General features: G+C 40.9%; 1 protein-coding gene across 1 annotated transcript; it reads left to right on the forward strand.

Moving 5' to 3' along the window:
- The first annotated feature begins 12,752 nt into the window (after positions 1-12,752).
- angptl2b (angiopoietin-like 2b) lies at positions 12,753-23,382 on the forward strand. The gene is made up of 5 exons (XM_068605038.1): positions 12,753-13,317; positions 17,951-18,846; positions 20,864-21,057; positions 22,003-22,273; positions 22,394-23,382. Exons 2-5 carry the CDS (start codon positions 17,970-17,972, stop codon positions 22,591-22,593), a joined length of 1,542 nt encoding a protein of 513 aa, XP_068461139.1. The 5' UTR covers positions 12,753-13,317; positions 17,951-17,969; the 3' UTR covers positions 22,594-23,382.
- Positions 23,383-26,074: the final 2,692 nt, after the last annotated feature.

Consider the following 26,074-nt stretch of genomic DNA (forward strand, 5'->3'; position numbering starts at 1 on the left):
GGACATAATCAGAGAGGTTGCAGACTTTGGAAGTCATCCAGAGTCAGAAACTAGCCTTGATCCTCATCCACTGATGATAAACATTCAAAGTTACATGCTGACATAACAATCACACTGTTACACACAGGCTTTACATCATCTGTGAACGTTGACTGGATGGAGTAGTGTAGTAATGTCTGTCTGGGGCTCTGGCCCTTTAACAGAAATGCTTCGCCTGGCCAGTGGAAATAGCTGACTAAATATTGGCTGAAAGTACATGGAAGCTGTGACTGACAAACATTAGGTAACTGTGGTTTTCTTTCTCAACTTAATGTATTTAGACAGAGAGGGAACATAATACAAGAGTAATGTTAAGCTTTTAAAAATAATCTTTAAGGCAACAGTTCACTGACTTATTTTTCTGGAATGAATTTACTGTGTTCTTCTTATCTACAAATAGGTCTGTAATCAAGAACGACATCTACCATAAATAGCCGTGCAAATGAGAGGTTTGATTAACTGTCTGACCTGAAGCTGCGCAGACCAATAAAGCTTTTGAGTGAATACTTACCAAATTACAACCTTGATATCATCCAGGCAGAGGCACAAGAACATAGTTCTTAGAACAGAAACCTGCCACATTGCTCTGGAAGAAAAGCTTGTGTTATATAGTTTTACTTGTGATACAATTCAGTTGACAGGCACACTACTGTTCCAAAGCGAAACTGGCAGTTTTGCAAAAGGAAACTAATAAAGAGGTTTAATTTGATTGCTGTTGCCAGATGAATGTGACTTTTGGGTAGTTTCAGCAGGCATTTTATGTCCCCACAGCAAGACCTCTGCAATGACATGTGATTTTTACAATGATTCGTCAAATGGACAATAATCAGGACTTTGTGCCCTGCCACTTGGAGGAAATTAAACACTTGACACTCTTAAGTGTGCACTGTACACATTCATCAGCAGGGAGCCAGTGGCCCGGGGATAGCATTCAATAGTCAACAGTGACCCCTGTTTAACATTATGTCTCACTCCAATGAATGTGCATCGGCCTTGGACTGCCTTTGAGAGAGCAGTGAACAATCAGGATAGGTTTCCCAGACATTAATTCAAGTAAGGCCCAATTAATCATCAGTTACTGTTGCAGTGAGTTCAAAAAAATTACACAAAGTGCTGTCCATCTGTTTGGTTCAACTGCGCCAATCAAAACAAGAACTGAGGGTCAACTCGTTCATAAAAGGCAACCGAAGAAGTGGATGAACTAAACCGATGAGCGCTGCAGGTGGTGTCCAAAATAAGAGTTCACGACTGGTTGTCTGTTGAAGTCTGACCGTCCAGTACAAAGAGCCTGTAGACACTCAGCCAAATAATGAGCTCAGCCTCTGAGAGCAGCCAGCACACTAAGTGTACGCATGTGTTTGTTCAGAAGTGTGGGTTATAAAGTGTCTCGTTCTCTGATGTGGTTCAGGAAATGGCTCACTGCTCCACTTAATGCATGTTTAGGTTATAGTAGCAAACATTTTGTAGCCAAATTTCTCCACGCTATAAGACTTGTGGTATACGACTCTTATAAAGGATGCAGCCTTCTCACTCTCAGCTGTAAAACTTTCACATTACGTCACCACAAGCTGTTGAATCCAATAAACTACAGGAGGATATCGCCAGTTTTCCCAATAGCTTGTTTCTGAGAGCTTCAAGACTTGAAACTATCCAGCAGACATTGGTTCTCTTGATAACTGATCTTAAGACAAAGAAAGCTCTTTGGTTTGGTAGCTGAAACCAGGCACATTATCTCATCAGCAGTGGAAAAAGTAAATTCTGTTCTGTGGTTCCTTTGGTTTCCTCCTGTGAAATTGGGAGTGAGGAGCGTGCTTTAATCTGGAAAATATTACTGGGGGTGGAAGAACATGGGAAACAATAACAATAGAAGGATTTCTCTTCCATCCTTTGGGCTCTGGATTTGGAGATATGCTTTAGTCTGCAATTTTAGCTCACCACAACTACTCACTTGGCCTCCTTCTTTTACTACTCTTTTCCACCTCCCTTCTAAAGTGGGCTTTTGTCTCGGGTGGTGCATGAAGCAGAATGGCAGGACACCACAGCTCACAAAGAGAACAAATCCCTCAGGTACCAGTTTGGTTAACGTTTGCCGGCATTACAATAAGTTGGCTTTACTCCAGATCGTTTCAAAGATGAATGTTCACTCAGCTTTGAGCTTTCAGGTGACTCGTCCATCCTCCTGCCAGTAGAGTCGTAACAGATGACACTGATGTGTTATGAGGTCCTGTTGCTCTGCCGGGAAAGCTTTTCTCATGTTCAGTAAAAGACTTCCTCTTCACACATGGAGAAGTAATCAAAACACAGAGACAAATAGAGCAAGTAGGTCTTCCTTCAAAGCAGAATGATTCCCTTCTGTTTTTGACATTGAAGCAGCCAAAGCCTTCCGGCAACTGATTAACTACTGTTTTTACAGAGGAAGCCATAGGTAATGATTTGTAAACTGTTGTCTCACAGAAATCACCACAGGGATAGTAAAAGGGAAATATAATCTACATTTGCTTCCTGGTGTGATGAGTTGTAGAAAATGCATCATAAAAGTGTAGGGCTACTGAGAGAAGAAAAATGTCACACAAAGCAGCGAAAAAAAACAAACAACTGTTACAAACACAAGTGTATTATTGGTTGTTAATTACAGGGGTGGAAGTAACCATTACACTAGGCTACTGTCTGATAAACGGTGTGAGAATGAACAGAAGAGATCCTTTTTTTTTTAAACAGCTGCAGAAGAGAAGAAGCTGCAGATTTGTCTGCAGCCACAGGAGGACAGAGCTCCGGAGAGGAGAGGAGACGCTCTGCTTTGTAAATGTTTGGGTTCACGGCAGGCCTCGAGTTCACTTGAAGCACAATCAAATTAAGGCTCACATCGAGGGTCTGGTTATAATCAGTATTATTAATCCTACACACAGCGAAATGTGGGATCTGTCTTTATTAATGACACCCACTATGTTCAGGGTCTGGCTAACATGCTAACACACTAGCGTGTTGAGGGACTTTTACCTTTACTAAGGTGTTTGAGGAACTTCTGAGTTTGAGAGTGTTCATCTCTGATGTGAAAGTAGAGCCTCATTCACCGCGAAGCGTTTTGAATTTGAAGTGTGCAGTGGGACCAGCAAGGCCGATTGAGTTGACTAGTTATATTGGGACCAACAGGACTGAGTGAGTGCTGAAAAGGTGGCTCAGAGTGGCGGTATCCAATAAACAGGATCCTTGACTGTCAGGAACCACCCGAAATGCCAAACCCAGCACCCAGCAGCTGTGAGCCTCTTTGAAATCAACACAGATCAACTAAAAAAAACTAGATTTTTGGTAAGGAACAAATTGCAGTTGTTATTGGGAGCATACATTACAGACCAGTTCTTTAAAATGGAATAATATTAATGATTAATGATAATATTGGCAACAATGGGAATGTTTTCAACATTTAACCAAATAGTGGTGGTTACAGTGCCGACCTCAGGCGCAATGAAGATGCCACTAGTAGCAATATTGAGCACAGTAATCAGGACTCCAAAGAGGCTGGTACCAATGTTGGGGTTGAGGTTGGAGTCAACGAGGGAGAAGGAGATCCCTTGCCTGAAGGGTAAGTAAGAGGACAAGAGAAGACGACAGAGAGGATTTCAATGAGAGAAGCAGCAAACAGTCCAGATGGTGAGATGAGTTTGTTGACAATGACGACGACAGCAACGATTGCAACAATGTTGAAGTTCCTCAAGAAAATCAGGGAAAGGACCGAGACTAACAGACTCGCGGAGGAGACCGACGAGGAGAAGGTCCCACGTCTAGGGGATCTTCAAAGAGGTCGAGTGAGGACGATAACAGCACCGACTGTGACAATGCTGAAGTTTCTCAAGAAAATCCTGTTTGGTCCATTCAGGTAAGGACCAGAATAGTAGCATTAAGCTATAAAAATCCCCCCGCAGCTGTGCCTACGGTGTATGAACATTTTTTAATTGGTGTGAATAGGTGAATGATGACAAGTAGTGTGAAAGAGCTTTGAGTGGTCGGAAGACTAGACTCGCACTATAAAAATCCATTTACCCGTACCATGAATAAAAAATAAAAAACTCTGTTACATTGTTTATTCTGTACACATGACATCTATTGCTTCTGTCCATCCGGGAAGAGGAATGTTGCATTTATAATTTGTGATTGTAGGCTATACAAAATAAACTGAATTGAATGTACCTTTACCATTAATACAAATTAAAAAACAATTAAAACTTTACTGGATGGTTCATTATTATTGCTTTCAGATTACAAATAATTTTAGTATTTGAAACAAGCGTGTACCGGTACTTTTTTAAAACCATGTGTGTTTCATAAAAACATTTTTAAAAAGGCAACGTAAAAAGCCTCCTAATTGTAAGCTAACCACATCCACGTAGACATGCATTAAAACCTCAGTCAAGCAAATACTGATGAAAAGCATGTTATCTGCTAAACGTCTAACAAGTAATGTAGAACATATGTTTAAAGTTGAATGTTTTGGCAAATACGCTTATCCTCTGTCTTGCCAAGAGTTGAGATAGATACTACTCCGATGTCTGTACATTAAAGATGAACCTACAACTAATAACTAGAGTAACAGCTAGTCTGTACAATTCCTCCTACCTGCAGCTCTAAAGTGCACTGAAAAAAAAGAGAAAATAGATACAATTTTGTAAGACTGAAAATTACCATAAACCAAAAACATTTTGAAATGCTGAAAGAAATCCAATAAACACTGGTCAAAAAAGTTTATTAAAAAAAACCTAATTCCTTCAAACTAAGGCTATAATCACAATACTCCAATTTAAAAGCCACGTTAATGAGATAAGTCTTGAAAGAGTATTGATGTATGAATAAAGTGATCATACTCATGACGCCATGGTTTTGGCTGGCTGGTGTTAAGAAGTTTCTTTATACTAAAAGCTTGCAGGAAAGTCCTCAAACAACATTTGCTGCTTATTTGACCGAGAATGATCCAAGACAAACAGTCTACAGCTTCATAGTATGACTATGCTGCCTGTGTGGTCCATTTCCATCCACGTGAGTTGGGACCATATTGTACTCGTAAAGACTACAAGCTTCTAATGTCCACGGTAATGGATATTATTGGCACAACTATACAAATGATTCCCCAGCTACCTAATTATTAATAATCACGAATTATTTGTTGTATCGGAAAAATGGCAACACTGCACCTTTTTAATCTTATTTACCATAATAAACATCTCCATTAAAAAAAACCTAAACACAAATAAATAATATTCATTTGATGTTGGCAACAATGCATAGAAGCCCTAACAAAGGCATAATGTGGGTCATCAATTGGGTTGGGTTTCAGGAACTGTCTCAGAAATTGGGTGTTGATTGATGATTATAAACTATATGATGGATTTCACTGTTGCCACATGTGATGGACAAAATGGCGGCCACCAATACAAAGGAAATAACATTGGTCATCTGAGGGGCGGAGACTGGGATCACATGCCAAGAGTTGCCCAGTTATTTTTGCACGCTCGAATGCTACAATCTCACACCAAAAGCGTTTTTACAATGGTGTCATTGGCTTCAATGTCACTTTGAAGTTTCGGGTATGTTGGAAGTGCAAGGATTGAATTGCATCGTCTTTTTTCCAGACTTTCCCCCTGCTGCTCGATAAGGTTGTCCTTCAGGGGCGTGAGGTTTTGGTATATCTTAGCCACTTTATGCTGATTTTTTTTCTTTATATTTTTCACCTGATGTCAACTCTAATAAGCCTAGAAATAAAAGGAATAGATCAAAATGTATGTTGCTACTTTCATTGGCAAGTGTTTTAGAGCTCTTAGAATGATTACCCATATACATTCTTGGCAAAATTCAACATTTATGACAAGCAAACACAAGTGTTTTTTTGAAATACACTGACGGGAAAGGCCGCACTTGACAGAATATGGTCAAATAAACTAGAGCAAGTACACACTGGATGTTTCAGGTCAATGGCTTTCACTTGGAAACTGCTTCTTATTGGGAATGTTGTAGTAAATTGCAAAAATGAATAATATTGAGAACAGGACACAGTATTTAATTTGACTGTTTTGCCTGTTTTAAAGTTTTTATGCTGTTCATTATGAATCATATTGATTTTGGGTGCTAACATTTTAAGTCAAAACAGGGATGCCTATACTATATTATTCTAGTTAGTACAAGGACTGATTTGTTTATTTGTTAGGGATGTTTACAACTGCCTTTGATTTATGGGATAGTAATTGAAGGTGTACCTGCAAATATTGTTTTGTACTTATACATGCATTTAAGCATATTCTCAGAAAGAGGGAACAAGTTACTGAAGTCTGTAAACTTTGAGAGGCTGCAGTGGCTTTCAATATTATCCTTTTTTCTCCAAGTATTGAACCTCTAAAGCACTTCCAATTAACAGACCAGCTCTGTGTCCAACAAACCCACCTCAAGGTCAAGGTCGGAATTTATAATGTAATTCAACCTCGACAATATAAGTATGAAGCAAATAATCTGTCTGTCTGTGTCTACTTTACATATCTTGAGAAATGCTCACCCAATCTACTTGGATGTATTGCTTGGGACCCGATGGAGGGCTTTGTTGAATTTGGACTAGTTTGGACATAAAACTTTGTTCAATATGAACACACTTTGAATAAACAAGCAAACAGCGTTCTGTGTAACAGGGATCCGAGCTCTAGGCCTCTGCAGACTTCAGCATGTCGTCTGCAGCAGGACTTTGCATGCCACTGCTAATTGACTGCTGTTCACGTTCACTGCTGGATGTTGGCAATACCAACATTACAACCAAACTCTGGCAGTGCTCTTGAGAATGGCAGGCCCGCTATCAAGGAACACGTGTTCCGAACAGCCGCGGGCAAGCCCCCCGACAAATCTGTAAACTGCAAACGGTGGAGCCAAGCAAAAGGCACGCCGTGATTGACCACTGCACTAGTTTTCTAAATGATACTGAACACTAGCTAACATAAATCCTTGGCATAAAAGAGGTATTATTTTAGTGGTTTCCTCACACAGGAAATTATCAAAAAGAATTCAGAGGAGGTGCAAGACTCTTTATGAGGAGTAAAGTATGATGTATAAGTATACATTGTATGGTGAGATTCTCTGCACCATGATTCATCAGTTGGCGATGTCCCTATAAACATAATTCAATTTGTACTGTCTGTTCATGATTTCTTCCACATGATGATTCTCTAATGCTACTTATGTCAGTGTCATGAAACATAGTAACAGTGTTTAATGTCAAGCGGAGCTGGGGGTATAGAGGTGGCACTGCTGCCGTCAGTAATTCCATAAACAGTCGGGGAAATGAGCTAAGGTCTACGTTGAGCCAGGGTGCAGTTCCAATCATTCCCCAGGCTGTCCTTTCCCCAGGATATCAGTCATTAAATCCAGCAGACCTGAACCTAAATACACAGCTACAGAATGCATCGTGCGCTCAACTATCCAGCAGCTTGAACCAGAAAGAAAGAAGCTAGGATTCCTGTGTTAACATGACTTTACTTCATGTCACACCTGCACTCAGCATGTCTCCTGATAGCAGTGAGACTGGGGAATCTATATGTTCCTTCCTTGAAAGAGCGTGCAGTTCCTTTGTTATCATATGACCATTTCTTGCAAACCGCTCTATGGGACGAGGGGAAAGGTTCACGGTTAGGCCGAAGACGTCATGAGGGTTTCTGTTAGTGGGTCATGATGAGTATTTATAAGGTGGTTCTTTGAGAGATCTTTAAGCAGTCTTAGGTATCCAATTTGTCTATCACCTTGTACTTCTGACTGCTCCTTCCTTGCAACGAATAAATGTTCCTGTTTTAATGATTTTACCACCAGGTGTCGAGTGAATTTTTCTAACACTACTTCTATTAAACAAAACATGAACATGTTGCATGTCACATAAACATGTGGGATGACCATTTTAAATATGTAGGATCCATGAGTCATGATTTGTTTAAAGTGTGATTTGAAGATGCTAACTTTCATTGCTATAATGTACATGGCGGTCACAGTTCTGGACATACAGTGTCTCAAGAGCATCAGACACCATATAGTGTGTGTGATGCATATTATCAGGAATGTGTAAAGGAGGCTGTATTTTCTTTGTATTTTCACATGGCAATGGTCATTGGGCTGAGAAAGTTGGTCAAATGTGCTGCTCACATAATTTGCAAACTTCACTGAGGGCTGAGCTTTTTGAAACTTAAGCTCTATTACTGACAGGCTCCCCTGATGACAGAACCATGTTTACCAAGAAAACCTTAGGACTCCTATATTACAACTCGGTCCTCAACAGTCTATGACAGGTCATTAGACTGCTCCCAAAACTCACATACTACCATTTAGACCAACTGCCAGGGCTCTTCACCAGCACATTAAGTCACACATCATTACATTTTCATGTTGCTTATGTATGGCACAGGGCTTTGTTTGTTGTCCTGTCCTGCTTCCAAGGATCCCAAATCCTAACACCTGTTAAAAAGCCTTTGCCTATTGAGTGGGTTCTTTTGGATTCCTTCCAGATGATGTAAAGACGGCCCTCTTGTAAAACATGCCTGGAAACCTTACGCTAAAGCTTCAGCATGTCAAATATTGTTACCTTGAGCTTTAAATTCCATCCTACAATGCATGATGTCACATTAATAGAATGCTGAGCTGCTTTTGAGGTTTGATGCTTGTTAAGAAACAGGCTGCAAAGAGATGAGCAACATTTTTAGTAACTTTTGAATTGAATCTAATACAAACAAGCAATATTAGTTCACTGCACATGTGACCAGATATATAATGTTATTTGCGGATTCAGCATTGTTAGCGATATCCTGGAATGAGTTATGTCGATTAGATTTTCATACAAGGCCACAACATCAGACTAATGACGTCTGAATGAAATCCTGTTCCTCTGAATTCTCACACGTTCCATATTTACTGGTTTCATTTGGTGGTTTTTGCAACAGTTGGGGTGAGCTTGACACAATCCTGAGTGAGTCCCATTCTTTCCACTCAGATCATAAAACTAGAAAGGTTCCCCCCAACAGAACGGCCCTTGTAGGTCTAGCCACCAGGCACAGTGAGTCCTACACACCAAGGCCATGGAATAATTAAGCAGAATCTTTCCATGTCACGTCAGAGGAAAATATCAGAATTTCTATTTTGATAAATGCATTAAAACTGGCGAAAAATATGTTTTACAACAACAATTTACTAAAGTGAATTAACAGTTGTTATAGGCTGGTCAGTCAAACCTGCACGGCAAACAGTAAGTAACAGTAGACCGGGGGTGAAAAGGTCGATACAGGTCACGAGAGAACCATCCATCATGGCTGGCAGAGAGGAACACATGCTGGCTTGTACATACTCATGTTTAAACAAAGCGCACTATGGTGGTCTCACACACTAAGCCACTCACGTTGGGTGCGTATACTGAGCAAAACAAAATCACAGCCAGAAATGGATAACTGCCAAGTCTGTTTGTACAAACAAGGAATTAGTGTTTTGCAGAGGGGGAGATATTTCACCTTTAGTAGATCCAACTTAATTACTGCTTCTTAATTGATGCTTCATTTGTGTTGCTAGCCGTACAAAAAGGCATCCTAGTGCAGATTTGCAGGTTTTAAGAAATTGGCTTACTATTTTGCATAGTATTTTTCAATGGATTGTTTTAATTTATAAAGAAGATTTAATACATACAGTTGACCCGATAGCGTTGAACATCAGCTAACGTAATAACATATATTTATTACCTTTTTGTTATTCTCACGTGTTACTTTTCTTTGCGAGCTATTATAATTGTTTTCTACTTTTTCAACCAGACTTGCACGATAAATAACGTGAACATTTGCAGCCTTCTTCAAATCTTTGTGAACTTGTTTTTTTAAACACACATTGAAGTTGCTCTAGAAACATACGTGGTACACATTGCTAGTTTAGCAGCACTTGCCTCTACGTGACTATTATTTTATTTAAATAGCATTTTGTTATTAAATCTGACATGTACTTGACTTGAACAGTATTGTTTAATAATAACAGCAAAGAGAGTTTATTAAACATAATTTTCATTACTATCATTAAGTTTATATTCCGTCTTAAACTCTAAGTTCTTATTTAACTTTCACAAATTGTACTCAAACAGAAGCGTTCTCCCTGCTAATCCCAGTTGAACTGGTGAGCAACCAGAAAACTCTCTCAACATGCTCATTCATTTATCAACATAGAAGCCCATCTGTGAAACATTTCTAACGGGAGGCCACTTTCCATGATCCTCTCCCACGTGGTGCTCGCAGCTTTAAAATGCATCGATTGGTGACTATTTCAATGTAGGAGTAACAATTTCCCCTGACATTTTTATGATCTGTTGTTCCTCCACCTGCTGAGGATTAGAAATGGAAAGGGAACTAATCACTGCACCAACACCGTGGTTTTGGATGACGTCCAATGAGTCACTCAAACTTTAAACATTAAAACGCAGCTTAGCTTCCCAGTCGTTGAGTAACGGCACCATTCACCAGTTAGCCGCAAAGTCAGCTGCTGATGTCATTGAGGAGAGGAAAGTAAGAAGATTGGTATAAATAATGAATTAATACCAGTTGAGCGCAACATGTGAGGCATGAGAGCTAAAGTTGAATCACGTTTTCTTTGATCAGAAATCTCTTTCAAGGGATTATCTTGTCAAACGTGTGACCGTTCCTTCAGTCTGGCCTAATCTTGGATGTTATGAAATTAATTTGTCCACTTCTTGCTGGTCCAGTATCTCCTGCCAGGAACTTTGTCTCCAAAAGCTAGTTTGTACATTCTCCACTGTATCATTGAGATGCATTGAAAACATTTAGACACTTCTGTTCACCAGAAACTGAAACAACCGTGGAAGAAATTAACGGCCGACTGCCTTTTAAATACTCAGCACAGATGATCTAAACAAGGAAATCCTACATGAATGTGAAATGATATAATCCTTTGTGTAATATACATTTTGCACTGTTGAGGTTCTTCATTATAGATAATTAATTCTTAAAAACTACAGTAAGCTGTTGCTTTCACGTAAACTGGTTGCATATTGTGTAGTTTAAATATTTGCTACTACATTATGCCCTGAGGATGCTGCAGCAACTGACACCAGAAAGGTTAAATGCTACCAAATAGCATTTACAGTTTTATTACATTTGGTTTGTAGTGCATGGGAACATTTACCTAAAGCTAAAGTATGACTGTTTTATGACATTCCTTGATAGAAAACATCTGCATGTAAACTGTACACAAGTTGTGCATCAAAGATGCACTGTGGCCGATATTTAAATCTATGGGCTTAAAGGGAATGGAAGATGAAAATATAAATTACTACGATGGAAAACGTTGATTGTATAGTTGATATGAGCACCTGATTAGTTGCGCACATAGAAAACAAATATTAATTCATACTATAACGGCAAAGCTTCAGCTATTGACTTGTGCACGCCTGCTATTTTACACCTCAAGGAAAGTGATGTAGCTGAAGCTTCAGCGCATAAGAAAGACATGCAACCATATCTCGCTCATAATACATTTTTTACCCCTTGCTTTCCTATTTTATATGCATAGTTGACACTTGCAGAGTTTATAGTTGACGCACATAAAGTTAGCCACCATCTGTAACATCTTGAATGTTTATACTTCAAAGGAGGGATCGCACATCTTATTTGTTGTAAAACAAACTCAACAGCCACATTTTGAATTTTATTTAATGCAAAACTACAATAAAACACTGAAGTAGCTCAAGGCTAAAATCAACAGAGCAACAACTGATCACCATGTGGTGTTACTCCAAATTGTCTCTAGACAATTTAATTTCAATAGCTGATAAAGCAGTCAGTGCCAGATTAAGAAATGATTTATAGCTGCCAGTAAAGTTAAAATGTAGTACTTAGGGAAATGCTACTCTGAAGTTTATACGTGCACTGCATGTATACAGTGATAATCTTAGTAGAATGACAGCATTATTGTCTGTGTAACAGCTTTAAATGTTTTTGAAAACAAGAAGACAACACAACAGCCACGGCAACTGTATCCAAAGCCAGGTCTTTGCTTTAGAAATGTTGTATTGGCACGAGTGTCCACACTCTGACATGACAACGTGTTTCATATCCTTTTGTCTACCAACACACATGGACAAGTAAGGACGGCTCTGCTTTTGATGATGCTACATAATCATTCCCCTGCACGGTGTTCAAGGACTTTGTACTCAGATCTAGCGTGTTTCAGACATCTCAACTGCAGACCATAAACCACAGGCAGCTGTTGCTCACCCAGACCTGGTCTGGTCAAAACACCTGGAACTGCTTCCTATCTGTCATCCTCTTCCCATCTCTCTTGGGACAAGCTTTCATTCACAGCCAATTAGGACTTGATCAGTTCAACAACGCGGCTGTCCACCACTAAAAGAACCGTGCGGTCCGAGTTAAAAATAGTGTTGGTGTTGAACCAGTGGCCAGGGGGCAGAGGGTTGGAAATTTGAGATGTGTGTGTGTGTGTGTGTGTGTGTGTGTGTGTGTGTGTGTGTGTGTGGCTTGTGTTGTGCATGCTTGTGGATCTCCTTTGTGCCATGGGGAGGAGGGGTGAAGAAAGAAGGCTGTTGCTTTAAACAAGAATGTGTTCATTTTTAAGGGAGAGGGGGAGGCTCTGAGCTCAATTTGTCTGCCTGTTGAAACACTGCAAGAGGATTTTTCATCATTTAAAATCAGCGAGGAAGGAGAAAAAGAGAGACAAGAGAGAGAGAGGTGCAGTTGAGAGAAAGAGAGAGAGAGAGGGGGAGAGAGGTGCAGTTGAGAGAGACAGCCTCTTGGAGCTGTGAGGCAGAAGTGATGGATTCAGCCCACAGAAAAGTGACAGTCTTCTCCTAACGGGCCACAGGCAGTACACATGCCGCCCTGGACTCTGACCATTTATCAGGAAACTATCTCCACCATCCAACTTAAGTTACTATTTGTTGAAAGTGCTCCAACTTTTTCCAGTGGATTTTGAAACAATCTACTCCATGGTTGCTGAAGAGTTTCTGGCAAGTGAAGCTGCTGTTGAGCTAATGACGGTCTTTTAATAATAGGCTTTAAAACACCACCACCCCTCCTTGGTTGGAATGGGCAGAGGTGACAAAGAGTAACTATACAGAGTGCAGAAAGTGGGAGAGGAGGACGCAGGGAAGCAGCTTTCTCACGTGGGATGACTTTCTACCAGGAGAAACTTCAATCAATTCTGCCAGGAGGGCAAGGCATCTGAGGGAGCCTCATCAATACTCTACACTCTACAGTTATCTATCTCGTAAGCATTGAGTAACCTTTTACTTATTTATACATTCATCTTATTTATTGGTTTATTTATTTCACAGGGGCAGCACACATTTATATTACATTATATCAAGGGTAGCTTCAATTCATTGCCTTGATAAATTGTCTGTAACAAGTAATCTCTCAAAGCAAATGATGACCTTTCTTGGCTTGACAGAAGTTGTTAGTGAGCTCAGAATCATTCAGCCCGGTGGCATTTCCAACACCATGTTGAATCAATTATTTTGTCATGAAGTTAAACTGATTGAGGTCAGAGTTGGACTGTTTCAAACTGCTTTACATACTGATAATGTTAAAACTTTAATTCAGGAGTTGTCATGCAGCATCTGTTATCTGACTCACTGTTTGGTGCCTGTGGGCCATTTTACTTGCTGATGACTAACCAGGACAGATGACTTTGATAGACTTGTTTGGGAAGGGTTGATTCAGCACAGGGTGATGCTGGAGAGCGGGCTCTCTGGGCTAAGTGGTTCTTCACTACTGATAACTGACACTCAGCTTGTCAAAACACGGGACTCTAAAGGGGTCAAATAAAGGCATGGGCATTGAAGAGGGTGTGTAAAAGTTGTATCACACATTTGCCTTGTACGATAGATGCTGACAGATGTATTTGCTGATATCAAAATTTTCTAAAAGAGAAGGAAAAAAAGCCCAGATACGTTGACTACCGGTATGTTAAGCTGTCGCAGCTTCAGGATGTTCCCCGAGGCTCAAGAGGACAGACAAGTAGGCGGTTGAATCCCGTCTTTGTTTCTGTTGCCAGGGTAGTGTTTGGATAAGGGGGCTTTGAGGTAGAATGCCGGAACTTATCGAAACAAATCCCGAGACCCCCTGCCTCCCCGTCTGAATCAGACCACAAGTGAGGTATGGAGGAACCGACCAAGCAGCGTGAAGCCGGGAACACAACCTAAATTTGAACAAAAGCTCGAAACCCTCCTGTTCCATGGAGAGTCAAAACAAATATTGTCCTATGCCATCAAGCTGAGCAGGTAGTTGAGGTTAATCATGTTCAAAATGTCATGTTTCATACTAACACGCATTACATGCTTGAGCAAAGAATGAGGTCACCCTCAAGGTAATGTAATAGTGCAGATTACCATGACACAATTGAATTTGACTCTGATCTAACACATATTGGGTGTTATGCAGGAGACTGCCAGTTCTCAGCGGAGTTGGCGCTAATTTGAACATGCCGCACGAAGCAGCCCTGCAAAGTGTCCGCTCCTTTTTTAGCTACTGACAAATTAGGTACTGTGTAATCGTGTTGTGATCTCCCGTTGTGGATGATGATGATGATGTGATTGTGAGGCATTCACACAGAAAGTGGGACACTGGGAATGAATTGGGTCAGTAGATACAGTACGTCTTGTAGGCACGGAGGGGATAAGGAGAGGAGTGGTCCTGCGTCTAGAGGGTCAAGCCGTCTGCCACCACCATTGACTCTCCATGTGTGTATGGCAGCTCAGTCTAATGAGGTGACGAAGAATGTGAGGAATGCCATGCTCACACTGAAATGAGAGGGGCTGGGGTAAGAGACATCAGCCAGTCTGAGCGAGGCTGCCCATTAATTAATATGTGCTGATCATGACCAAAAAGGCTGGAGCACAGCGCTGGTCAGAGAAACACTGACCTACGCGCTGCACTCGCCTATCACACTTGATTTAACACAGAGTAAAATCCAGGAGGAGTCGTGTAAACACAGACTTAACCACCTGAAGGCAGTAAAACCAAAACATTTTGGTGCGAAGCAGACTTGAAGAAATCACCCAAGAGAAGCTGCCAATCAAGTTGCAATGAGAGGTGTTATCCCCTGCACACTACACTCGTTCATCTTCAGGCCCTGGGCAGAGGAGACATATATGACACTTCTCTACAGCGGTTAATCATTGCAGCTATTTGCCACTCAATAGCATCCTGTAAAGTGAACTGATGTTAGGACAATGATGCGCCATGGGGGCTGTTAGAAGCGACGAAGGAGGAGGAGGCTTTCTGTTGTTCCCTCTGGCAGACTGGGGATGGGTTAATAACAGGTTGTCTCGGTCGGTGCAGATGGGACTCTTTGGGGTCTCTGGGATACTGAGCCCAGCAAGTGCTGTTATTTGAAAACACACATTATCGGAGAAGCACTCGCAGACACGCACATACCGCATTCACTCGCACACAGACACACATTTCATCACAAGCTGCACACATTTTCCACTAAGCTTTGAAGTGTAGTGAAGCCTAGAGCGGGAGATGTTGGGCTAACAATGTCCAACATGGGACTCCTCCGCAGCAGGGGCAAATCACTCTGCATTTCTCAGAGACGGAGCTCATGGTCTGGGGGGAGAAACCACAAGAGCCACTGGCCAAATACAGTCATCAGCACATTGCAAGGCACAGGCTCTGGGCTGCTCTTTTATCGTGGTATGGGCTTACGTGTAAGCTATTAGGGATTTCTTTATGGCTTAAATTGTAATAGGTATCCTTTTGCATGGTGTAAAAATATTTAACGTATCAATCAGCATGAGCTGAGGTGATGTCATAGGCTTTGTGTGCAGCATCAGTACGATTAAAGACCTCCAACTGTGCGGACACAAAACACTCTCAATGAAACTAATTTTGAAACAAAAACTACATTCTTCGTTGAGGTTTTTTATTCATAGCAGACATATTTCAATAGTGGAGTTGCTACTTGTAGGTTCTGTTTTAATAAAAACCCTAGGAGAAGCAGACTGTACATTCTTCTGCACTGACTGTGATTATATTTCTGGCCAGGTAAACCATAAAAAAGCCATTCAGTTATAGAAGCATAATTTTTTTTTTCCCGGGAAAGAAACATGTTTTCACATTCTACTCTAGACAGATAAAACTGAAAGGGTCGAATGTGCCAAGGGTCATGTTCTTGGAGAGCGCTGCATTTCTCTTCTCCATGTCTCCTACCTAATGTGCTGGCTGCACGCCCGGATTAACAAGACAAAAACATTTCTGCTCTCTTCCCAAGTTTGTGCTTACTATTAAACGGTAGATTATCGTTCACACCAAGATAGGCTGTAACAAAATGTGTGAGGAGTTGTAAGCCTAGGAATCCTGACGCGGCTCTTCAAAACCAAGCCAATATAGGCCTCTCGATAACGCTTTCTGATTAAACGGGCCCTTTCTGACTCCGGGGAGGTGTTACAGAGGACCCCTCTGTAATCCAATATACAGCAGCTTTCAATTAAGGTGACCCAGGAGTTCAAGGTCTTGTTATCCCTGCACAGGAGTTACATTCTCCTCAGCACTCAGTGGCATCCCCTAATAACACCACCATCATCTACAATAACTGCCTGCACTTATTTTTTCTCATAAAAAAGTCTACACTTTTAATTCTAGGGGTAATAGTTAAGTATCTCATCCTCATTAACTCTTGAGGAAATGTATGAGTTGTGCCACAAGGTCGAGTTATAAAGGACAAAGAAGTTAAGAGATACGTTAATCTAGACCGGGTTAAAGTATCTCAGATTGATCAGAAATACATACTAAGGCAGATAGAGGTAATACTATGTAATGCTACTTATGTATGCTAGATGGTTAAAGTAAGCTTTTATTGTGTTAAAACAGTTAAAACAGAAACACACACACGGTTAAAGTGGATACATACATTACAGAAAATTGCCTTTCAGTGTCTGAATACAACCTATTTCCCTCTTTTGGTAAAGACTATCGACAGGACTGATGCAACAAGATCAATATTTAAACCAGGTCCGTGAATAGCATCATCTGGTAGTGTCTCATATTTTCCATAAGCAAAGATGTCCGGGCCTGCAGAGGGGAGCAGATATAGGAGTGTTCCTGTGTGTGTCAAGGACAAGCAGTGGCACTCGCCCAAAGAGAACCGCAGCCAACACAGCAGACTAAGCTAAACAGACTCACCTAACAGCAAGAAACTGACTGAAGAGATCAGCACATCATTAGACAAAAGAAATATTTTTCTTAGCGTCAGTGAGGTGATTAGTAACTTTCAAACATGCATGTGTTGCGTACTCTTGATAGTGGAGCGCGGATTTAAACAAAGGATCAAGACCAGCTGTTTTTAATGAATAACACAAAAATACAGCAGTGTTTGCTCACCCCAGTAGTAATGACACTTGTAGTGTAGCAACCATGAAATCCTTGATTTAAATATCACACATGAATATAATTTGTTTCCTCTCATGGAAAGTCACAGCCGCCGCTGTGGCGCTCAACGGGCCAAGTCAGCGATTTTCTTTCAGATCTTATCTTTTTCAGTAGCCCATACTATGAAAGCTGTAATGACCTCCAGCCCTGACTATGTATAGATGTGCATGCATAGGGCTTCTGTCACCAACTGCTCCTGGTGGGTAAAGGAGGACTCGTGGAACCTGATTGGGCGGCCTTCTTCTGATCTCAATCCGCCTTGCTGTGAATAATTACATTGATGCCTTGTCAAAATGAGCATGCAGCCCAAACATGAGTTAGGAAACTATTCGGAAAAACAGTTTCAGAATAGGTACGCTCTACAGTCTCCTGCTGAAAGTTAAAGTAAAGTTATTTATCTGGGGAAGGTTTTTTCCCCCTCAAAACAATACAATGATGTTCTCTATTTTTTTCCCCATTTTCCTCAGGCGTTGGTGAGTTGGACACATGGAGCCCCCTTCAATGGTCCTGCTGGGGCTCCTTTTTGTTTATGGACTAGCCTCTGCCGCCCAGCAGGCTCATGGGAGTCGGTCAGACAGCAGCCATGGCAGGGAAAGGACCCAGGAATTTGAGAGCAGTGAGGATGATTTGGAGAGAGAGTTTCTCTATGCTGGAAGGACCAAGCGTGCTCCAGCTGAGCAGCCGCAGGACAAGTGCTCCTACACTTTCATTGTGCCTCAACAAAAAGTGACCGGAGCCATCTGTGTCAACTCCAAGGAGCCCGAGGCGATGCTGGAGAATCGGGTCAACAAACAGGAGTTAGAGCTGCTAAATGTGGAGCTACAGAAACAGAAGAGGCAAATCGAGACCCTGCAGCAGTTGGTAGAGGTGGACGGAGGTATTGTCAATGAGGTCAAGCTTCTGAGGAAGGAGAGCCGAAACATGAACTCCAGAGTCACTCAGCTGTACATGCAGCTGCTCCATGAGATCATCAGGAAGAGAGACAATGCCCTCGAATTGGCTCAGATGGAAAACAAGATCCTGAACCAAACCTCTGAGATGCAACAGCTCACCAGCCGATACAAAGATCTTGACCACAAGTACCAGCACTTAGCTTCTTTGGCCACGAACCAATCAAGTCTTATTGTTCTGTTGGAGCAGCAGTGCCAGATTCGCCCTCAACCTCGTCCCGTGCCAGTCCCCCAGCCCCGTTCTCAACCACCTCCACCATCACCACCTCTCGCCAAGCCTTACCAGCCACCAGTCCTTCCACGAATTACCAACCCAATCAGCAACGAGATCCAGAGCGACCAAAAATCTCAAGTGCCTCTTCCAACGATGCCCACTGGCACACACAGCCCCTCCACCACTAACAAGCCCTCTGGTGAGTCTAACAAAATCCATTATGAACTGTGAAATGATGGTGCTACATTTCCAAGATCTAGTTAATGCATTCTTACTAAAACAGTTGCCATAACTAACAAAGGATTGTCTGTCTGAATTAATTATGTTGTGAACCTGTTAGTCATTAATGACAAGCCACCACCAAACACCCATTCTTCCATTCAAAGCTGATTTAAATACATCCCACACATTCCCAGGGCAAGGGGCTCCCAGTGAGAACAGAAATGCTGTTGTCTGCAGCCTTTTGAGATGCATATCATGTAATTGTCACAATTCAAGCCACACCAAAACACAACGCATATTAGCAAAGTAAAAGCATGTGCCCAAATGGATAGCCTATGGGAGTCTTGAACACATGCTAGTAAATGATAAAGTTTTAAAATGATGTGAAGGCTGTTTTGTGGTATCAGTTGCAGTGAGTAATCTTTTGCTGTTCCCTTTCCCCACTGTAATTAGGAAACAGTTTTAAAATGATGGAAAAAAGGAACAAACCATTCTCAACATGACTGGTGGGAGCTTTTTCCATTGACATTTTGTGCTACTGCGTGCTACTGCATGTGAACGGTAGCCTTTGTATCGAATGTTTGAAAGAAGGCAAGTAATTTCCTGCCCATACCCATGCAACTAACACCCCAAAAAGTTACATAAACCCATAACACGAACAGAGAACTGCACACAAAGCAGGAATAGAGAGGAAGGAAGAGAGAGAACTGAAAGAGCAACAGTGAGAAATGGAAGGATGGAGTCAAAGAGAAAAAAAAGGAGAGGAGGGGGGTAAAGCATGTACAAAAAGAGATACCGAGAATCAGTGATGTCATTTGTTCCAGTTGCACCCGGCAAGAATCAGTCATATGTTCCACCATGCAGCAGACTTTATCAGGCAGAACAGAGACGGGTAGGGCAGGGCGGCTCTCTGGCTTGTATCTGCTCAACAGACATTCCTGAGAGTAAATGATGGCAGGGAGTGAGCCGAGAGACAGATTTCGGCCAGCAATTTAAAAAATAATAATAATAATAATCGTTACCGAGAGGCAAACTTCTGGACATTCACACAATGTGAACACTTTTGTGTTTGGCTTCTGAACTGATTGGGATCCTCATGACATATTATAGATGAGGTGCTTTGTTTCTTCTTTTGTATATCTCCTTTTTCTTTATATCTTTTGCAAACTGAACCCCTCACTCACCTCTACTGGTTTGCATGACCCCCTATTCTCTTTTCTATTGTTTCCATCATTTAAACACTTTGTAATCCGGGCCAGTTGGCAAACCACACCAGTGTGAAATCTTGAGACCTTAAACACTTTCACAGCCAATTGAAGTGAGGAGCCAGTGGCCCTATTAGTGTTTTTCCATATTTACTAGATTTGAAATCATAATGGCACACAGGAGTGCCCGGTTTTACTGATTTGCACCATAAAATCCCCAAAAACAACTTTGATCTTGCACGAAAATCTCCAAAATATTTCCAGAAGGAGTTAAATTTCTGCAAAAGAGTGCGTGGCTGATGCTGCTTAATCATTCAGCACTTCAATTTTCTTTTATTCAGAGAGTTTTTTTTCAGTTGGAGATGAGAAATGCATAATCTTTACACATTTTAGGTACGACACTATTACGTCACATAACGTTTTGTCATATTGGAAAAAAGTGAAAGAAACTAAAATAATAGTTCTCCTGCAGAGTAAAGTACCCCAGATGATAGAATGTGTTTCTCTTGTTTCATCATTCAGTAGTCAGGATTCCCTTTGCCCTCATGCCAGTGTTTCTTTTGGCTGCACAGCCGGCAGCCATTTCCCTTTTGAGAGGAGCAGCCAAAGTCAATTCCACTGTTAAAATGAGAGCCTCTGCTGGAAAGTGGGATTCCCTGTGACAGAGTAGAAACACTTTTTGTGTCACTATGGCTTTTATCCCGCTTCCCTTACTCCCCTTTTGAATTATTGTTTCAACAGACCGGATTTCACATGCTGTAAATGTATTGTCGTCATCTTTCGTTTTAGGGCCATTTAAAGATTGTCTGCAGGCTCTGGAAGATGGCCACTCTTCCAGCAGCATGTACCTGGTGAAGCCCGAAAACGCCAACCGCCTTATGCAGGTGTGGTGTGACCAGAGACATGACCCAGGTGGCTGGACCGTGATACAGAGGAGGGTGGACGGTTCTGTCAACTTTTTCAGGAACTGGGAGACATACAAGGTGAGACAACCTCACAGTAAATCAGGACCTCATAGTTGAGAGGAAAGCAGGTGGCTTATGTTAGTTGCCACTAACCAGATGTGAACCAGTACTGAATAGGTCATTGGTCAGCCCTCAAAGTGTCTGATGTAGTAACAACCTCAGTTACTGCCAAAGCCATGAGTCATTCATTCCTGCAACATCCGTTGGTCTTTGTAAATTAGTTCACAGTGAAATAGAAATGTGGAAAAATTGGACATTGATTGGTTGTGTCAGAATTCCTTATGTTCTGTGAAAATAACCCTTATTTTCTGAACATTGCTTTCGCTATACGTGATAATCAGGGCTGTGGAATGGTTCCATTTTTATTTCTAGGGGAACTTCTTTAACTTTTGAAAGGGAAAACCCTCACACAAGGAGAAGTCGTTTCATGTTTTCTGGCCCATCATCCACATGGGTCCGGGTTCAATCTCAGCGAAAGGCAACAATAGGGATCTTGACAAGACTTTCATAAAAACCTTTAAACCACACAAGAGCTGAAATTGCATTTGTACACTCATCTGAAGGGGTGTTTCCATGATCCAAAGCATGTGCAAGGTAGAGGAAACCACAAACCAACTTACAGTAAGATTGGAGCCAGAACAAAGCAGCAAGACAGCATCCAGTATTTCTGATCGCTGCTCTAGACACTTCTCCTGCTGTGATTTAATTAACAAAAACATTTGCGGAAAACTGGGCCCCTGATGCTAGCTTTACACTTGACTACCATTTATAATATTTCTCCTTGACAATAAACAACTTCATTTGATAGATGACAGTGTGGACAAGGGGAAAAGAGAGAGAGAGAGGGATGCAAGAAAAGTCCCTCCCCCCCCAGGACCATGGCCCCCGTTCAAAGCTTTTCTAAGTGCATTCAGAAATTATTTCCTAATCTAATTGTGATTTTCTTCTCACTGACCTTCACAGCAAGGTTTTGGCAATATTGATGGTGAGTACTGGCTGGGTCTGGAGAACATCTACTGGCTGACTAACCAGGGAAACTACAAACTACTGGTCACGCTGGAGGACTGGTCCGGCAGGAAGGTGTTTGCAGAGTACGCCAGCTTCCGAGTGGAGCCTGAGGCCGACTTCTACAAGCTACGGGTGGGACGTTATCACGGCAATGCTGGAGACTCGCTCACCTGGCATAACGGCAAACAATTCACAACACTGGACAGAGACCATGACGCATATACAGGTAGGAAAGAAAAGCACAATGTTAGAAAGTATTAAACTAGATAAACTGGCAGCTTAACTCCAATTATATGTTCATGCATGCAGCCTGACAGATGTGTTTATTTTTTTTCGATGTTTCTAGGCAATTGTGCCCACTACCAGAAGGGAGGCTGGTGGTACAACTCTTGTGCCCATTCAAATTTGAATGGAGTTTGGTACAGAGGAGGACACTACCGCAGCCGCTACCAAGATGGAGTCTACTGGGCCGAGTTCAGAGGTGGAGCCTATTCACTCAAGAAAGTGGTCATGATGATCCGTCCAAACCCAAACACCTTCCACTAAGCAGCCAAGGAACACATCCTGCACTGCGTCTCTAACTAAACACAAACAATGACTGCTCATAAAACCCATACAATCTGTAGTCTTTTTTTCTTTTAGTGGCACCACACAAAGCCGGGTGACAGAGAGATGTTTAAAGTGCAATATCAAAACGAGCTGATATACTGGTACCTCCTGCACATTGTGCACCATTAAGATAGTTGTCTGTCCCCTTCTACGTATGACTCAGTAGAGACATGTTCTGATTGCTCAGGAGTTGTTTAAAATGCACTGTCTTTGATGAAACAAAAACCTCTTTAGTTGACAGTGCTCTCATTTGACCTGAGTGAGAAAAACAATAAGAACACCGACAATATATATTTAGTATGTATGTAAAGTTGTTTTTTTGCAAAACCAAGCAAATGAGATTGACACAGGAATCATATCCGGTGACTTTTAATTTCATTCTAAATACATTTTTCCAAATGTAATGTAATTTAACAGTAACATTTATTGACTTGTAATACAGGGTTGATATTCTGGCCAGTATGATTAACTACAGCAAAATGTACAGGGCCATTTGCTTTTCTAACAGAAAAACACTAGCAATACCTGAAGTTAGAAACAGTCTACTTAGTCAACATATAACATCAAAGAACAAAATCAAGATTTGAGGTGGTTGTCCCACTTTTCTGCTTTTTTATTCTCAAGAAAACGTATTTTGAAATATTGAATTGCTTGAACAGGTATCCACCAACTTGCTTGTATGAATCAAGCACTGTACTTACTGTATAAATTTAGTGGTTTATTGATGTCAATAGATCCATCACATTGCGTTTGTACATAAAAGATATTTGTAATATAATGTATTAAAATCTTATTACAGTGCAGTAAAATATGTACAGCTTGTGTGTTTTTCTCTTTTTTGGCATCTATTGATATAAAAAATGACTTAAGCAGTACTTTAATGATAACAGCCATACACATTCATACAATTTTGTTCATGTTCATAAAACATTTTCATGACTAGTGTTGGTCTTATGAAAGCCCACCAGTAAACAGCAAGGTTTGACACTAAGATTTAAAATGTTCTCTATAGGTTTAGCACCCTGTTTAAGTTTTGAATCGCCAAATATTTTTTATGAAAACAAGAGACAGATTATGAGCCATTACTATTGTAATCCATCACTTAATTATCATGTGGGAACACTGCTTTATTAGGTGTAGCATTTAGCACGCAGAGTCAATTACTTTTCTGTGATTTAATTGTATAAGTAAATCTCCATATTGCATAATTTTAATGCTTAACTTGGTTTGGGTAATCTCTTGAAGCCTACATGTCCCTCAATATACCAAAGCATGCCAGAGGAAAGCTGGATAACTGTATCAAATATGCTATATTGCATATTATTCCATAGAGTCTGAATTAAGGCTAAGAAGGATATATTTTTTATTCTAACAGACAAAGTGGAAAATGTAGTGTTGTAATGTAAAATCTAAAACAAAGGTATTGTATTCTAAATTATAATATAATATAATAATCTGCTCTTTCTCTGACTTATGTGTGCAAAGAATGCTGGTATGAAAAATGAAAAACAACCAGTAGTCAATTGCACACGCATTACTGCTATGTTCATATGGAAAGCATACAGCGTACAGTGCATGCCTCCACCATGCACTAACCAATGCTTTTAGTAAAGTTGGTTTTAATTATGTACGCCTTCCTTTGTTGTTTAAATTTACAATGACTTTTTTTTTTAGGGAATTTAATTATTTTGGTGCAGCAGAGTAACAGTTAACATGTCATTAGGAAAAGCTACATTACGTGTGTGTCCTATCACAAAGAAGGTGAAAGAACTGGTTGCATAAAAACATGTTGTTTTAAACACCATCACGCTGTTTTGGCGTAAAGAGTCAGCAGACCAGGGAATGACAAATGAAATGTGACAGGCTTGTAAAACTAATGCGTCCAGCAGTCCCCTTCCTTGACGGCAGAAACCACCTTTTTTTTAAATATATGTGTCAATGGGATTTCTAAAGACAGCTGGAAAATGAGGCAAAAGTGACTTTATGCTGCAATGAAGCAAACACCATTAATGTTGTATTTTGTGACCAGCCTTGAGCAGAGCAAGTTTAAGACATTTTAGAGAGCATTTTAAATCAACTTAATATAAATTCCTGTGACTGACAACTTCAGAGACAACCTGAGATTGTCTGAAGAGACCAATTATTACAGAGCCAAACATGACGTATGTGTATTTGCACTCCCTCGCTCCACATAAAAACTAACTTGCCATGTTAGCATTATGTGCTGCCAAAGTAAAGATGGATGCTTATGTGATGGTTGCTAAAGCACTTGTCCTACATTAAATCTACAAACACTGGCTGCTAGAATAGGCTCATGAGTCAAAAGCTTTCCTCCCCATAACAAAGAGGCTTTGGACGGGACAAAGGAAGACATTCATCATTGCGACACTTATCAGCTGTGTTTTTACTAAAGATGTTTGGGACAGTAAATGCACTTCATATTGATCTGCTGTCTTTCCAGATAGGTCAAAACTTATCTTTTTTAAAGAACTTGCATCTTAAAACCAGTTCATGTCTGCTTTGTCAATTAACCTTCTCGTGGTAAAACAGAGGACTGTATTTCACCGTCTCCATAAACAGAGACGACAGACTCCTTGGATGCCGTGTATGTCTGAGGACTCACCACGATGGAAAACCTTCAGTAAGGGTGGCCTCTGCAGCCCCCACTCATCAACCAACATGGAAAACCATGAGCTGACACGGTGCTCACTCAGCACAAAAACAACCGCATTTCCTGGGCTTCCAAACCTGAACCTTCAAACTGGCCTGTATTGTTGTTTCACATCTGTAAAAGTCCATGTCCTTGTATTTTCCTGTGCTCCCACGAATCATTTTCACTCCACCTTTTGAGTGAGTAAGGTCAGCGCTTGTGCTTAGGATTTGTTACATATCTAGCACTGTAAGGGCCGTGTGGGGGAGGTGGCTTTTCCATTGTATTCTTTTCCAATTTTCCAATGGTTTTGAACCACAATGCTTCATTTCTTTCATGCATGTTGCCAATACATCTTTTAAATCAAATAAAATTATAACACTAACACTATATATAACTTTGAAACAGAATATCTTGTAAAGAAACGACAGTAACCATGAACTGTCTTCAAAGAGAACCCACGTCAGGCTCTGTCATCTCCTTCTCTGCTCTCCAATGTGATCACGCTTATCATTATGTCATAACTAACCACAGACTGAAGACATGCGGATGTACCACAGCTCTGCAATCTGTCTCTGTCACATCTTGACATTCCACAAAGGTGACAAAACTCCTTCTTGAGCACAACCTATCATTGTCACTGTCCCACTGCAAGTCAGCAAAATCACAACTCTGGCGTACTACATAGTGAGAATCAACAAAATGTTCCACAATAAAAGGTAACCGACTTCTTTTCCCAAGTAATTTTTTCAAACGACTCCCAATTAC

This window comes from Clinocottus analis, unplaced genomic scaffold, assembly GCF_023055335.1.
Source record: "Clinocottus analis isolate CAN_PGR_092001 unplaced genomic scaffold, fCliAna1.0.p SCAF_7, whole genome shotgun sequence".
NCBI classification, from domain to species: Eukaryota; Metazoa; Chordata; class Actinopteri; order Perciformes; family Cottidae; genus Clinocottus; species Clinocottus analis.